The 14,307-nt window shown below is 35.6% G+C and overlaps 1 protein-coding gene across 7 annotated transcripts in view; it reads left to right on the top strand.

Moving 5' to 3' along the window:
- Positions 1-14,307, top strand: part of MARCHF6 (membrane associated ring-CH-type finger 6) — a 56,126-nt gene that overhangs the window by 28,847 nt on the left and 12,972 nt on the right. For all 7 annotated transcript variants that reach the window (XM_075728163.1, XM_075728162.1, XM_075728160.1 and 4 more), the window contains 10 exons: positions 395-453; positions 1,088-1,168; positions 2,396-2,464; positions 2,580-2,654; positions 3,468-3,602; positions 4,101-4,220; positions 6,429-6,529; positions 7,240-7,377; positions 9,221-9,422; positions 13,568-13,637. In XM_075728163.1, coding sequence (XP_075584278.1) covers positions 395-453; positions 1,088-1,168; positions 2,396-2,464; positions 2,580-2,654; positions 3,468-3,602; positions 4,101-4,220; positions 6,429-6,529; positions 7,240-7,377; positions 9,221-9,422; positions 13,568-13,637 — 1,050 coding nt within the window. The remainder of the gene's footprint in view (positions 1-394; positions 454-1,087; positions 1,169-2,395; positions 2,465-2,579; positions 2,655-3,467; positions 3,603-4,100; positions 4,221-6,428; positions 6,530-7,239; positions 7,378-9,220; positions 9,423-13,567; positions 13,638-14,307) is intronic.

Genomic DNA, 14,307 nt, shown 5'->3' with positions numbered 1-14,307 from the left:
AAAGTCTTTTAGTGCATGGGAAAGAGTAAATATACAGAACAGATTCCTGCAGCAGTCTGAGACAGATACCACCCTAGTATGTAAGACTGAGAAATTAAATGAATTTATACACAGCAAGATGAGCTAAGAAGGAAAAGACTGTCCTTTTCTTCTGTAGTTTTATACTGTTTGTAGTCTCTCAGTGTGAATTCTGATCTGATTTTCGGTGTTTGTAGAATTACAGAAGTATAATACTTGCAAATATTTGCACAGAAAGTAATCTTTTTTAGTTGTTTTCACAAAATTGATGAGAAGCAGAATAATTACCATGTTACAATACACATCCTGCAAATAAGGCTCTGTTTAGCAGTTTTCATAGCCTTTTTTTCCCCTCCTTTGTGCTTATGCTCTGCAGCATTTTGTCCGTACCACATTGGTCATTTCTCCATTGTTGGCCTGGGCTTTGAGGAATATGTAAGTACTGGTTTATAATTTCAAAATGAGAAAAACTGCTGCTGTTTATTTAATCACAATATTTTTGTAGCATCCTTCCAGTTTTTATTTGTGATTGCAAAAGTAACCTGATCGCAAATGTAACCGGGAGTGTTTCGTTTTTTCTCCTCAAAACTTTTTCAATCTGTCACTAAAAATGTTCTCTCACTCTTTCCCACTTCCTCCATTATTTACATTTCAAGTGAGGTTTCCTTCTTTTACAAAAATATGAATACGGTTTTGTGGGGTTTTTTAACAGCCTCTTGTTCTCATGTACATTTTTAATTTGTTTACTGAGTCATTTTCATAGTTGATGATAATATGTAGTGAAAACTAGGAGGTAGTGGGGTAGTGTAAGGTGATGCTTTTTGTTTCATATATAGAGGTTGTTTCATCTTTGAAGAAAGTCATTGTTGGACTTTTCCAGTAAATCTTAACATCTTCTCTCTTGATGGAGATACCAGATATTAGTAGATCTTTAGTTTTTACATATTTTTAAAAAACTTGTCATTCTTCTTGAAGAGTTGGGATTTGGAATTCATCTTAATTACATAAAAAGGAGATGTAATCTTTTAAGAGACTGATAAACTTTCCCTTTTTTTCCCCTCCCCTACAGGTTCAAGCATCTCACTTTGAAGGCCTGATTACAACTATAGTTGGATATGTTCTGCTAGCAGTGACTCTAATTGTTTGTCATGTATCCTTTTGTCAGTAGTTATCTGGTTCAGATTTTACATGCAAATAATTTTTCTGGCTATATTTTGAGGAGGCACAGACATGATGCAGATGCAATTAATTTACTATTTTGCTCTGCTCTTTTGCTGAAATTAGAAGAAAAGGTCTCTCCTGTTCTCTTGTACATTTAAAAGTTGTCAGTGTGACTGCATTCTTCGGAACACTTGCACATGGTTAACACAAAATCATAGGCTTTTATGCTTGCTTGAAGGCCTCCAACTAAATTTTGAAGGTCTGTCTGAGAAGATGAGTGTAGAACCATTGTTTTCTTCCTCACTGTCCTTACACTATTGCTGTGGGCTACGTAGTTGCAGCAGAAAGAGAAATGGGGTTATGGAAATACATAGGGTATGATGGGAAATATATTCACATCTTATTGATCATGCCAGATCTTTAGTGTGGATTGGTTTAGTTTCTCTTTTATGTCTCTGAACCACTGAGAGCTTGCAGCAAGGATTTCTTCCACGTGATAACCCTCATTATTACAGAGAAAATTAAGTAACAGTGGAGTCCTGATAGCCAAAAGGATTTGGTCACAAGTAAAAAGTCTGCATTCTAGCTGCATGGTTTTAAAGGGACTGCACCAACTTCAATTTGAAAGAATGAACATTTGTTAGCAGTTTTCTGTTCAAGAGCAAGAAGGCTAACATCAACTTTAGACCACACTATGCCATTGTGCAGTGCAAATGTGGTAAAATAGATTGGCATGTCTCTGTTTTGCTTTCTAAAAGAAGACAAAACAAACCTCCAAACTGTAATGGGCATCCAGCTTTTCTTGGAAATGGTGAGAATTAGTTTCAGCCTGCATGAAAAGGAAAGCTACCATTTAAGGTAGGCCTTCAGTTTTGAAACTTGCTTACTTGTGGCAGACGTTTTCAAAAGCAAATGTTTATTTCTTGAAAAAACTTTTGGATGCTTTATTTAAGAAGGGTGGTAGTATTATTATTTATTTATTTATTCATTTATTTTAGATGCACGTTTGAGGGGCTAATCCAGCAAATCAGATTGTGACTTTCAGCATCACAGACAATTTTGAAAATGGAGCCTTGATAAAATACATGCTTCCTATTTCACTTTTGTCTTTTATAAACTTTCCTGTTGCTAAAAGCCACATAATATAGTGTTTCATATTAATCAAAATATGTCATAAAGTATTTTTCAGTATTATTTTCTTGACAAAACTATTCAGGGTTTGGCAGCGCTTGTTAAGTTTCAGCGATCACGTCGTTTATTAGGAGTTTGCTATATCGTTGTCAAGGTAATCTTTTTTTTTTTTATGTAGCAAAAAACCCTCTTGATTTAAGCTTACATTATAATTTTCTTAGCAATTTCTGTTAAACTAGTGAGGTGTTCTTTTCTCTTTTTTCCCAAAGGTTTCCTTGTTAGTGGTGGTTGAAATTGGTGTGTTTCCTCTCATCTGTGGCTGGTGGCTGGATATATGCTCTTTGGTAAGAATGGAAATAAATGGGATAAAACATTTTTTTAATGGTGTTTATATTTAAAGGAAAAAAGTTCTGGTGAGAAGAGAGTTGTTGATACGAGTTTGAGAGCACTCTTCTGTTTTTATAAACGTGGTGTTTCTAGAGGGAAAGGGTTTTTTAGGTACTGCTTGATATTTTCCTTTGTTACTAAACACAAATTAATATGCTATTATTAAAATAATAAGATCCTAATCCTTTTTACTGTATTTACAAGATCACTGTGATAATGAACTTATAGGCAAACTTGTGTACTGAATAAACATCTTTATGTAGCAATCTTAGTGAAATGGTAATGACTTTGTATTTTAATAGTTGTCCAAACTCTTTCTGTTTTGAACAAGGTACAGCTGTGTTTGCTTGGAATTGAGAAGGACAGTTTTTCTGTGCTGAAAAAAAGTGATTTATTTCAACTGGAGAAAATTAATTTCTTCTAGTCTTAGTAGAAATGGAATTTTGCTTAAGGGAATAAGTATTTGCTTCCATCACAGTGCCACTTCATTTGAACTGATTTATAACTTATGTAGTGTATGTTAGTGTTGGAGTAATTTTTCTTCTTTCTGTCAGAAGAAAGAAATTGACCAGAAATTGATCTTTATTTGCTGTTCTTATTGTAAATTATTCCCTTTTTTCCTAATTAAAGGCTATAATTATTTATGTGTTAGCATAAGGCAGATATTTAAATTAAATGCCTAGTAGTATATATGAACTAGGGTAAACCAAATGAGTAAGTGTGGAGGTTTGCCAAACTTGATTCATATTTGTTTACTACTTACATTCTAGGAGATGTTTGATGCCACTTTGAAAGATAGAGAATTGAGCTTTCAGTCTGCCCCAGGTACCACAATGTTTCTGCACTGGTTAGTTGGAATGGTTTATGTCTTCTATTTTGCATCCTTCATTCTTTTACTGAGAGAGGTAAGTCTGTAAGAGCATGATTGGTATGTAACATAGTTAGAGAAGCTTGTGTGTTGAACTGTTAGTTAAATCTTTCACATGTGGCTATTGCTGCTACTGTTTTGTGTGTGTATATTGGATTTCAGCCTTATGTAAAAAGGGCCACACTAGTACTTACTGCGGTGGAAAATGATGATTTAGCGTATATTTTACTTAGAGATTTTTAGTTTAGAAAGAGCCCTTAAACATGGGTGTTGCCTTCAAATTAATCTAAATACATTTCAGTTGTTTAAGATTGATTAACACTTGAACATTAAGCTTGTAATTTGTTATTGCTTCTCTACTTCTCTATGATAATGCTTTCTTTGATCTGTTTCTGTACCATTTGATTGAACCTTGTCCAACAAATACCCCTGTTATGTTTAAAACTTATTTGCTGCAGCAGTGTTATCCAAAATGAAAAGCAAAGAATACAAAGATAATTTTCTCTTCTATATTGTTTTCTATTTCCTACTTCAGGTATTGAGACCTGGTGTCTTATGGTTTCTCAGGAATTTGAATGATCCAGACTTTAATCCTGTGCAGGAAATGATTCACTTGCCCATTTATAGACATCTCAGGAGGTTTATCTTATCAGTGGTAAGGACTTTTTCTCAAAAATTTCTTTATTTGGAAAGAAAATGTCATACATTAGCTCCCATAGGTGCTACTGCATATTTAAGGAAAAACATTTTTCCTATGAAGGTGATTAGATACTGAAACATGTTGCCAACAGAATCTACGTCTCTTGAGATACTCAAAACTCAACTGGATAAGGTTCTGAGCAACCTGATGTAACTGGGTCTGCTCAGAGCAGGGTGTTGGGGTAGCTTACCTCTATAGGTCCCTTCCAAAACAAATTTTTTCTGTGGTATCTTCTCCTTAATGCAAAAACACGGGAAACGTTCGTGTCTTCAGACAACAAGTATTTATTATTATGGATATGGTAAATCATGTAACTCTTTCATGATGCTCTTGGCTATTGCAGTAAACATTGTGCGTCCAATTCAGCTAAAGTAGTGCAGCAGGGGTAGAGTAACTTTCTAGTAAAGTTTTGGATTGGATTATGCTGATCTAGCCAGTGGTGTTTGTTTCCAGATTATCATTATAACATATTGAAAACAATGGAAGTTTTTTTCCTTTTGCTTGTTTGTCTGAAGTTTGCCTAGCATGCAGTAAGGGAAAGGTCTCAGGCTGTCTTTGACATAAATGTCACGTCAACTCTGAAAACTGATACACCAGAAACATTACTTGATGTACTGTATTAATACATCTAAAGTGCTTTGAACAGTGAAAGCTCATGGAGAGATCTTAGTTCTGTTAGAGAGCCCTTCAGAACATGAGAGGAGCTGACCTGTCCACCTTTCAGATATTTTTTCCTTAATCATAATGCTTTAGCTGCCTGAAACTTCGTGTCACAGCAAGTGGCCCAAATATAAGCAAAGATTTGCTTGTTACTAAAAGTCTTAGAGACGTATTCTCAGACTGTGTTAGAACTGGTAGTTGCTTGAACTTCACCTTTTGATTTGCTTAGCTAATTAATTCAGAACTTTTACCAGCCTTATGACAGAATATGGGACCCAGAATGGCAATCGTTTACAGCTTACCATTTGAAAAAAACAAGTCACACTTTTCAATTTGTGTTTCTTTCTCAATATTTTTAAGAAATATCTTGTGTAGAACATAAATTATTACGTTTCAAGAAGAATGGGATTTGATTTTTCCTTTTTACATAGTTAAACGCATAATTTTTTTTCATTTTTAGTCTTTAGTGGTGCATTTATATGAAGTTCAAGAATGTGTTTAAAATGTACTTGATTTAATCTGATTTAATCTGGTTCCTTTAGGAAACAGGATTTATAAAAGTACATGGTCTTCATGCACCTGATCTCCCCTACTAAACTTTGATCTTTCAGCTAATTTAAAATGTGAGGAAATAGAAACTGAACTATCTTGTGAGGCTTCTACAAGGTGCTTGAAAACTCAGCCACTAGGAGAGGAATCCAAAAATAGTGATCCCAGTGTTGGGGGAGGGTGAAGAAATTAGAACTGTCCAACATTATCCTAACTGTCAGCTGGCCAGTCAGTGCTTATTCAGCTGCAGTCCTATTTGGCAAGGGCATCATAGCATACTGGTCTGCCTGGGATGGAATTAATTTTCTTTATAGGGGCCCGTGTCCTTCTGTGCTTGGATTAGTGGCTGAAACAGTGTTGCTAACACCCGGGTGTTTTGGCTATGGCTGAACAGTGCTTGCACAGCCTTGAGGCTTTTCCTCTGTCCTGCTCTGCCCTACTCTGTCACCACTCCAGCAAATAAGCTGGGGTTGGGAGGGGGGTATATCTGGGACAGCTGACCCAAACTGACCAAAGGGGTATTCCATACCATATGACGTCGTGCTCAGCAGTAAAAGCTGTGGGAAAGGAGGAGGAAGGAGGGGATGTTCCTGGTTATGGCATTTGTCTTCCTGAGCAACTGTTAACGTGTGCTGAGGCCCTGCTTTCCAGGAAGTCACTAATCATCTGTCTGCTGATGGGAAGTAGTGACTGAATTACTCCCCTTGTTTTGCTTGTGCACACAGCTTTTGCTTTCTCTATTAAACTGTCATTATTTCAATCCATGAGTCTTGCCTGCCTTCTGTTTTCTCCCCATTCAGCCGGAGAGGGGGATGAGCGAGCAGCTGGGTGGATGTTTGCCTGTTAGCCAGGGCTAACCCACCACACACAGGAAACGTGCCAAAGAGATGGGTGGGAAATTAGGTTTGGTTGTTTCTGCTATTTGGACTAACTTGTTTAACTTTCTTGTTGCAGATTGTCTTTGGATCAATTGTACTGCTCATGCTCTGGCTTCCTATACGCATTATTAAGTATCTCCTCCCTAACTTTCTTCCATATAATGTTATGCTCTACAGGTAAGCATTTAATTTTAAAAATATGGTTTTTTCAGTCTCCCTATAACTAGAAAAATGTGTATTTGTGCTCTTTGAGCATTGATGTGACATTGGTACGTTTTTTTTGTTTTCAATTAATCTAAACTTCATTGTTTTAGAAATGTAAAAAGATAAAGGATGTGGATACATCATACAATTTGTCAGATACAAAGCTACTAAGAAAAATAAAAGGCATTTTATATTACTTCTGTAATGATAACTGTTTGATATTTTACATGCCCCAAAACACTTTCCCCTTCAACTTTTTGATAGTGAAGTTGCTGCTATATTTGTTTTTCACATTCATTCCTGATTATTATTGCTTCAAGAATAAAAGAATATCTGTAACTGCATTTCTTTTTAATGATAGCAGTATCTTTCTGTTTCTAAATAATAATTGAAACAGCAATGATAGAAGCAAATAGAAGAGCAAATCACATTCTCTGATACAATCTTTCTCAACATTTTTTTCTTCAATTTCTTGTGTGCCTAAGTGCCTAAACACTCATGAACACCTAACCCGTGCTCGGAGTAGTATGTAAGGAAAAATGTCTGCACAAATGTAAGAATTGTTCCTGTTGGTGTACAGTATATTTCTTTTTTATTGTGGTGGTGTTAATATGATTCGGTGTGAAAGATTACTATCAGAATGTTCCTTATGCTTGACTTCCTGCTCTTCCCATTGTTTCTAGTGATGCTCCAGTAAGTGAACTTTCCCTAGAGCTCCTTTTGCTTCAGGTGGTGCTTCCAGCTTTGCTAGAACAAGGACATACAAGACAGTGGTTGAAAGGTCTTGTACGAGCATGGACTGTTACTGCTGGATACTTGCTGTAAGTACAGAAAGCCAAAATCAACTACAAGCATTGTGTCCAGCTTAGCCTTTTAACATGAAAGCAGCATGGTTTTTCAAGAGAGTTATCCCAACAAGTAGCTGTAATAGCTATTTTACAGGTATGTGATGAAAAACATTTTACGCTTTACACATACGTGATGAAAAACTTCTATAGTGATTTCCTGTGGAAGTACCTTCTTCTAAGCAGTAGTTGTACCTCTTCTGGACTAGTCTTTGCCAAGTAATTCTTTTGGTACACTATTACAGCACTTGCTTAGTAAAAAAAAAAAAAAAAAATCTATAAAGGTATGACTAACAGCTTGTTAGCTTCCTATTATATGTAAAAATTAAAGAGGTGTCAGCAGAGCATTTCCATGAGTCATCTACGTAAAATTCCTGTGCACATCTTGCATTTCTTACTATAAGAAGGAAAAAAAATTTAGAACATTAAGCTGAAGTGAATACCTTTAAATGGGGGATTTTAAAGTTAGAAGTTCAGTCCCTAAACAAGGGTAAAACTGTATCTTTGTCAGCTAAAGAAAATGATTATGTAAAGTGAGGTGCTTTAATTTAGTCTGCCAGGCAGAGTTTTAGCACTTGAAAACATTTTTTAGTTCATATGTTGTTTGACAGATTAGTCAAGAAAAAAATAAGGTTGATTTTGTTTCTATACAGTTTTAAATTTAACTTCAAAGTATATTGGCATTCTCCCACCATGTCTTGCTCATTGTGGGTCGTGCCAATGCAGCATTATTAGGATGAAGATTGATTGTTTGTTGAGTTATGTCTGAGACTCTGAGAAAATGAATGAAAGACTTTTTTCTTCTACTGCAATCCAAAATATTTGTTTTAGCTTCTCATAAGGAAACTCTCCCTGCTCCTGTTCTCTTAGTTTGCATTTTGGAAAGTTGTTTTTTTAATTAATTTGTCCATGTTTTGATTATGTTTAAGTACGATGCTAGAAGAGAATTTCAGAGATGATGATAGAAATGGCTTTCCTTTCTCCACTACTGTAGCTGCTAAGAACAATTATGAAATATCTCTTCATCAATTTTAGTTGAGCAAAGATGAAAATCTTTTCCTCTGCTTTTTTTCAAAAAGCCAACTGCTGTGAAAATCTTTTCATTGTCTGCCAATAGAATATCTGCATGCATCTTAGGGCTAATAAAAACTCTGCTAAAGCTGAGAAAAATTAACTTCTAAATGTTCATATTGGGTTTTGGAGTTTTTTAATCACTCAAATATTTGCTAATGATGTATGCAAGAAATACCAACAGAATACTTTTTAAAGTAGATTGACTCTTTCTAGGATTGATATTCTTAGAAAGTTCTGAACAGGTTTTGAGCAATTTAGAATCTTCTTGAAAGACTCTGCTTGACTCTGTACTTCTGAAAACACGTCTATAGCAATACAGTACTGGCTTGTACCGTTTAGGTTTGAAGGCAATTTTTTCCAATAGAGCTTAGTAGCAGTAAAATAAAAGCTGTCAGTTGAGCTGCCTGCTTATATGAACCAAAATAACGATGCAGTTTGCCTTTTATATGCACAACAACTTTAATGCCAAATATAGTTTTTAAAGCAAACAGGTAAATTATCTCTATTTGTGGCTGTATTCCCACTGTTAATAATCTGCATCCACACTAGCATTTTTCTTCTAAATTCTGTGTTTAGGTTGACATTAAGTGCATCATCAGAAAATAGTTTGTTTTATTTTATCAAGATTCTGCCAGTACTCCTGTATAAGTTTTATACAACTTGTACTCATTCTGAGTAGGCCTGTCTTTCTGTAAGATTCTCAGTCATATCAAACAGAACAAAACTGAAATTTTGATTGTTACAGGGATCTCCATTCTTACCTACTTGGTGACCAGGAAGAGAATGAAAATAATGCAAACCAGCAGCCTAACAACCAGCATGCTCGCAATAATAATGCCATTCCAGTTGTGGGAGAAGGTCTTCATGCAGCCCATCAAGCCATCCTTCAACAAGGAGGACCTGTGGGTTTCCAGCCTTATCGTCGGCCTTTAAAATTCCCGCTCAGGGTACGTATATCTAATGCATTAAGAGAAAAGGGAAAGGGATTTTAAAAATGGGTATAATTTTTTTCTAAGAAAGATTTGGCCCACATGTTATCAGAAGACAAGTGGTGGGTCATGTTTTGTGTTTTGTACAGTTTGCATCTTTCTAAAAAGTAGACATAGTTATTCTCACAAATAGCTTTTTTCAGCCTGTAACTTTAAGATCTTCAATTACTATTTTATTTATAGATCCCACACATGTTGTGTATTATCTGTTAGTTCATGTCTTTTCCTAATGGTTAGTAACAGAGAGAAATATAGTAACCCCCCAGCAAACAGGTAGTTCAGGAGTGTCACTAAAAAGGCATGGCTTTCAAGAGGGCATACTTTGGTCTTGTAGCTGAAGTGTATTTTAAACTTTTTTGCTTTATTAAGAAAGTAAATGGAGAACTTCTGTTGCATCTATATTAAACATAGAAAGGTGTTATAATACTTAAAAGTTCTAAATCCCTACAGTTAGAAAGGAAATGTTGGCAAATACTTAACTTCCTAGAATAGTATATAGGTCAAACTAGGCATTTTGTTTTGTTGTTACCAGAACTGACTTAATCAAATATAAACTTAAACACAGCTCATTTACTGTGGTTTCAGGTATAGCTCAAGAATGGAAGTAATGGCTAAAGTTAGAACAGTGTAGTATTGCTTCTGAAGTTTACTTAAAATGCTGAATCTACCAGAATTCTCATAACAAAGTACAAAATTAAGTGCTTTTTTTCCTATAAATCTCAATCTAGTAGAACTGAAAGCAAATTTGAAACTAGTTTAGGATTTCACAACTGTTGAGCTTCTGCGTGTTTGAAGCTGGGGCTTTGGGGGTGGGGGGGCGGGGTGGGATGCACAGGGTTAATTCCCTCCACTGCTGTTTTTACCCTCTAAAATGGTTCTCCGCAGGAATGCATGAGCTACAACACTGTTGTAGAGGAAAACATTGGGAGGAAGTAGCTCAGGGCTGAAAAGGCTACAGATGCGGAATAAATTTGCCGCTCTCATAGCAGCTGCTGCTACCTCAGTTTGGTCATAACAGGAAGTCAAAGCATGCTCTGACTGAGACCAGTTTAATCTAGCATAAATATGCACTTACTGCTGAAAGGAGTGGTGCCGTTCTTCTTTCCGTGGCAGTTGCTCCTTCTTTCCTTCCTTAGCATGAATGCCTGTGCTAGAACATACACACGATGAGCTGGAACAAGAAACTGGTCCAGCTGAAAACTGAGGTAATATGCAGAAGACATTAGCTATCTGAACTTTCAAACATGTCTAAGACTTTCATAGTGTTATTTTAAAGAAAATATGATACTTGTGACATTTCCACTTAGACTGAGTCAAATTCATATGAAGTTGCTGGGATGACAGACAGGTTAATTGAAATTATTTCCCTGTTTGGCTGCTAAGGAGGTAATTAAAGTGGATTCTTGCTTACTGTGACCTGGCAATATCTAACAACTGTAATGTGGACGTGCTGCTTTCAAGGAAGGGGTGTGTTAACCTAGGGACTCACTAAATCCTTTCTAGAACTATGTTTGCATGGGTTGTTTTAGTTTTGTGGATGCCTTTGGATAAGGACATGTGCTGAAATTGTCTCCCCCTCTCAAACGATTGCATAATATAAGCTTTCAGTAATTTGGGGTGCTGACCTTGAACTGGTGATAATAACTAAGCAGTTTCATATTCAGCTGTCAAAGACTGTTTTTTCTGGTCTACCTACCTTCATCTAGACATTTTAAGTTGTTCTTTGGAGACTTCTATGGAATGTAGAAATATAAAGAAAATCTGATTTAACTGAATTTCTTTCCATTGTTTTCATCAAGAGATATGACAAGAACTTGCGCAATCTCAAACACGTGGTAACTCACTGATAGGATTCTATGTCTCTTGTTCCACTTGTTTGAAGCATTTAAATAATGAATCACTCAGGATCACTGTCGGTGCTTCAGCTGTGGTTTTTTGGTATATTGACCTTAGTTCTACTTGGATAAGTTCATCTTACAAAAAAATGGGTCTCCTGCACAGACTTCCACTATGGAACAACACCATATTTTAATTACTTTCGGTATTGGGATTTTAAGCATTTGAGAAGGGGAAAAAAAAAAAAAAAAACAAACAGTGTAAACATCTGATCTTTTCTATGCTTTCATGAATTTTTTTCATTTTAACCAAGTTGAAACAACCTAGAAGGTGGTTTATATTCAGTTTTCATTATGTATGAATGTGTTCTGCTAGAACTCATTCATCATGTCCATATGGACATAATGTGAAGGATCAGCAATCAGAACTGATCTTTCATGTTATTTCAGTTACAAATAAGCATGTAAAACTATGGGTTTGATTTCTTTTAATGTAATTAAGTACATACTGTTAACTTCAAACAGAATAATAAGATTTTTTTTTAAATTATTCTACATAAAAGCCTATCATCAGTTTTATCAGGCAATCTAGATAATTCTTCCAACTCATTCCTTTTTTAAACAAAGGTTCTGTTGCAGGGACCTCCCAAAGACTCTCCAGAACAAATGCTGATGTGTAAAGTTTGTTGAATCTTCCTGCTACTTCCTTGTCTTCCTCTAGCCTTCCTTTCATGATCCATAGTTGTCAGCAGAGCCTGCAAACTCTCTGGCAAGCTTTCTTCTGAGGATTTTTAGATTTTATTACTTTATTGTTGATCCTTTAAAAAAAAAAAAATCTGTAAAAATAAATTTATCATTACTATTCATAGACCTGGTGTGTTATTTCTAAAATCCCTTTTGGCTTGTCCTACTTTAGTTTTGAATTTCACTTACCAGAGTTCATCCATTTTCTGTTTTTTTTTTTTTTTCCCTGGGGATTTATTTCCAACTTTGGGAAATATCTTCTGGAAGACGTTTTTATTTTACTGTTTACTGTGACAACTTTGGGGAGACTTTTTTTAAGTCTTATGATTAGTAGCATGAATTTGTGCCAAACCTTCACTTCAGTATATCTAAACACATCTCCTGTGAGCATTTTTCCTTTTGACTACTATTTTCAATATTCTTTTAATAAATGCCCTCATTTTAGCCAGTTTGCTTTTTTAAAATAGCATTATTGTGGTGGATTTTGGACAGAGGAGGGCTGTCCTTGCAACTTCTTTTGAGTCTGAATATATTGCGGTCTCTGTAAGTGCTGCTTCTGTGATACAAAGGACTAGCTGCCTGTGCATTGTTTAGGTCCAAGTCAAGAGTTACTCTTTCTCTTGTACATTCTCTTGCTCACTGATCCAAGAAGCAGCTGTGTATGCTGTTCAAAAGCTTCATATCAGCTTTAGTCCTTCATGTGTTGCTTATTGCCACATGGACTGACTTTTCCCCAGCATTCCCTAAGTAACTGTTTAAACAGTATTGGTCCCAAGCAAGCCGCACCATGTGTTCCTCACCATTGAGAAGTTTTTTTGCCTGCAACCCAGTTGTCAGCTACTTTGTCATTTGGGATCCCTAACCCCAAAGAGAGTATTCTTTCAAGGAAAATGTGCGTTACAGGCTTAACTTTCTCTTAGTAGTGTGTTATGATAAGGTGTTAGTTTTCCTCATAGTAAGCTTGCTTGTTGTGTGGCTTTGATGATTAGTGAAGCAGAACTTCATAGAACATGGTGCTTGAGATATTCAAATATTCAAAGAAGTCAAGTACATGAGAATTCTCTGAGATGTAAACCTAAGGAGCCACCAGCTTTGCTGTCAGCTAGTGGTCACATAAACCTGAGGGCATCCAGAAGAACTTTCTCAGCAAGTTTTTCCTTATTATAAAACCACTGTCTTGCTTATCTGGCATACAGAGCTAGGAACCTCTCAGGGTTAATTGAGAGTCATTGTGCTGGTCAGTGCAGATTATTTTTTTCATGTAACATGACAAAGAACTTCAGTCATTCTGGGATCAAATGTTGATTTTTACTGTTGTAACAAGTGATGCAAACTCTTAAATACACAACACTGTAGGTGTGCTGCATGTACTGCGGATAGGTTTCTTATCACTGACTTATTTATACAGTTGCTATTTGAACATTCTAGTTTAGCTGCCTTTCTAGGATGATACATCTTTTATATGTTCTTTTGGGTTTGGTTAAGTAACTTTCTTATAAACTGTCTCTTTTTTTCCTCTTTCAGATATTTCTTTTGATTGTTTTCATGTGCATAACATTACTGATTGCTAGTCTTATCTGCCTTACCTTACCAGGTAAGTCTAGTACTGCAAAACTGCAATTAAAAACAACTCAGTATGTTGCCATGGTCAATAATGGCAGATGTTGTGAAACCATTGTTTAAAGTTAAAAGGAGAAAATATGGAAAACTATGGCTTATTTTTAATGGTACATCATCAAATTTTAACAGTCTAAAATCTAAATTATAGAGATAGTACCTGTATTTAAATTATAGAGATTGCCATTTCCTTTGTTTTATTGTAGAATAATTTTCTTTTAAGGGCAGGGCTTCAAGTGCTGCGGCAATCTCTGTAGTAGTATTGAGAGAATTGATACTCTTGCACCTGCTTTACCATTTAGAGAAGGCAAATATATAGCTTGTTACCAGATCTTCTACAGTATGTTCTTTAATTAAATATTCTGAAGGTGTCATCATGACAGGTCACTGTGAGACTTTGAAGTGATACACGTGCCACTTCCCAAATATGTATGAATAAATACTTTAACCAAATCAAAAGCACTTTGTAGGGTTTTTTTAATAATTTGGAACAAAGCAAGACATGTAAACTCATTTGAATTTTATGACCTAGCTATTGTAGTACCACGTCATTTTTACCTCCTTGTATTAATGATGATAAAGTCAATGATGTGTTGAGATCAGAGTTATGAATTTTGTGATGGTTTTAATAGTAGTACATAAAATAA

Source organism: Pelecanus crispus, chromosome 2, assembly GCF_030463565.1.
Source record: "Pelecanus crispus isolate bPelCri1 chromosome 2, bPelCri1.pri, whole genome shotgun sequence".
NCBI classification, from domain to species: Eukaryota; Metazoa; Chordata; class Aves; order Pelecaniformes; family Pelecanidae; genus Pelecanus; species Pelecanus crispus.
Note: the sequence above shows the minus strand (reverse complement) of the source record. Positions and strands in the feature narration are given on the sequence as shown.